The 2223-nt window shown below is 33.7% G+C and overlaps 1 protein-coding gene across 1 annotated transcript in view; it reads left to right on the top strand.

Annotated features, from left to right (window-relative positions):
* zfand3 (zinc finger, AN1-type domain 3) overlaps positions 1 to 2223 on the top strand; it is a gene marked incomplete at its 3' end in the record, with an annotated part of 18207 nt that overhangs the window by 2744 nt on the left and 13240 nt on the right. Inside the window, 1 exon segment of the mRNA XM_014027692.1 lies at positions 1135 to 1175. Within this exon segment, the coding sequence (XP_013883146.1) occupies positions 1135 to 1175 (41 nt within the window).

A 2223-nucleotide genomic window follows, 5' to 3' on the forward strand; every position in this document is an offset into this window, starting at 1 on the left:
GTGTTCAGGCTATGTAAACCGATATGTCCGGTATTCAGATAATTCAAATCATAACAAAAATAAAAACCGGTTTTCGGTACAAAACGGTATACCTAGCTCAGCACTATTTCAGCTATTATTTAAAGGTCACAAATAAAAAAATGAAAAAGATGTGAAAACTGTTTTACATCTTCAAGTTTCTATAACAGAAAGTAATATCTAACCACTACGGGTGCAACGATACAGAAAATTCACGATTCGGTTCGATACTTAAGTCTCACGGTTCGATATTGTTTTGATACAAAAAAGAGAAATTTCAGTGGCCTTTTTAACTTGTAATTTATTTAAATTAATTACAAACATTTGTTTAGAAGTCCAGTTTTTAAATTAAATGTTGCTGAAACAGCAAGTTTCTCGGTGTATCTGCACTCAAAAATGCAGCCTAGGTGGAGTAGTCGAACACAGATACACTGATCCTTCAACACAGAGCATCTTCAGAAGACAAGCTTATAAAATAAAATTTAAAAATCCGTATTGTTCGATACAAGTGTGTATTGAACCTAAAGCTCTGTATTGAACCGTCCAATATGGGTACATGTATTGTTGCGCTCCTACTAACCACCCTATTAAAAGATGTTTTGTTAAAATCTGCATCGATAAGTTGAAGTTCCTGTTTTGTGCTTTAAAGCATTTTATCATTGAACAGAAATGAATCAACAATATTAAAAGTGAAAAGTTTTTTTAGTTTCTGGTGATATAAAAACCCAGATTCAATAAAAAATAATGAATAAAATAGAATTCCTGGGTGTAGACGAGTTTACATAAGGTGTTACGTTTGACTCAGAACTGTGATCTGAGACATTTAAAAAGGAAAAAAATATATTCCTGGTTAATAGTTTCATCACATTTTATAACTCTTTGTCTCCTAAGATATTTTTATCTAACCTGCATAGACTGACACAGTTATTGGATAACAGGGTTGTTGTGTAAAATGACAGCAATTCTGTTTTTAAGGGAATTTTTTTGCCTTTTATATGTAAAATCTAAGTTTGTTTTCTTTTCCATCAGACATTAATATGTAAAGTTAAACCAGTTTATTAACTAATAAATGTTTGAGACACTTAATAACATGAAGAATCTCTCCTGTTTTCCCAGGTCAAGTAAAACCATGAACCTTTGCTCCAAATGTTTTGCTGGTGAGTCTCAACGTTTTATTTTATCAAATAACCTATTTTATTCCAGGTTAAGACGTGGTTCAGATAAATAAGTGTTTAGAGAAATAATAAGATGATAGAAACTAATCTGAGATGTAAAAATAAAGAGGAGAGCAGTAAGTTGGTTTCTGGAGAAGTCAGGCTCAGACTTGTCAGAAACTGTTTGATTTTGTTTCATTTTGATGATCTAAAAACCTTTACACTGTAATAGGTGTTAAAAATAACTGTAACCTACTTAATTCTGCATTAAAGCTTTTTGTTTTGGCACAAAATCCAAATATGTTTTCATCAAACACAGACGTGAAGGTTTAGAATATTTTACCTTTTTGACTACATTTTATTTCTAACTAATCCCATTATTCTGCCTTAATGACGTGTATTAAATGCAGATTGATCAGAAAGTTGCTGTTTTTGTTTTGAATAATTGTCACCTGGTTTCTTGAATGCTTTGGGAGAAACCCAGGATGTAAATGACACAGGTTTCAGGTGATTTGTTGTTTTCGTTCATGTTTGTTTGTTTCTGTTTTGACAAGTCGGTGCATAGTTTCTCTGCAGGGTCTCCATCCGCACAGTTGTTTCTCACCTACGGAGGTGTCAGATTTTACTACAATGATTCAAATTCCCTCATGCAGCGATGCATTTCTGGCCCCGTGTGTGTGTGTGTGTGTGTGTGTGTGTGTACTTGTTTTTGTTTCATATCAGGACATCCTTTATGATAACACACCTACAATATCAGGACATTTGGAAAAATGAGGACAGGTTTTCATCCTCCTTAGTCCCATAAACCAGATAATGTCCCCATATGTCACATAATAATCAGATTTCACCAAAATATAGCTGTAGCTAAAATCTGAATAGATGAAAGTTTTTCTGCACGCTTGGATAGAAAACGTTTAGATTCTCAGGCCTCTAGAACTTTTGAAAAGGCACGTACCCATTTGTCCTGTTGTTGTTATACGTCCTTATTAGGGGTGTCCCGATCCGATATCAATATCGGATATCGGTCCGATATCAGCCAAAAAACGAGTAT

This window comes from Austrofundulus limnaeus, unplaced genomic scaffold (assembly GCF_001266775.1).
Source record: "Austrofundulus limnaeus strain Quisiro unplaced genomic scaffold, Austrofundulus_limnaeus-1.0 Scaffold673, whole genome shotgun sequence".
NCBI classification, from domain to species: Eukaryota; Metazoa; Chordata; class Actinopteri; order Cyprinodontiformes; family Rivulidae; genus Austrofundulus; species Austrofundulus limnaeus.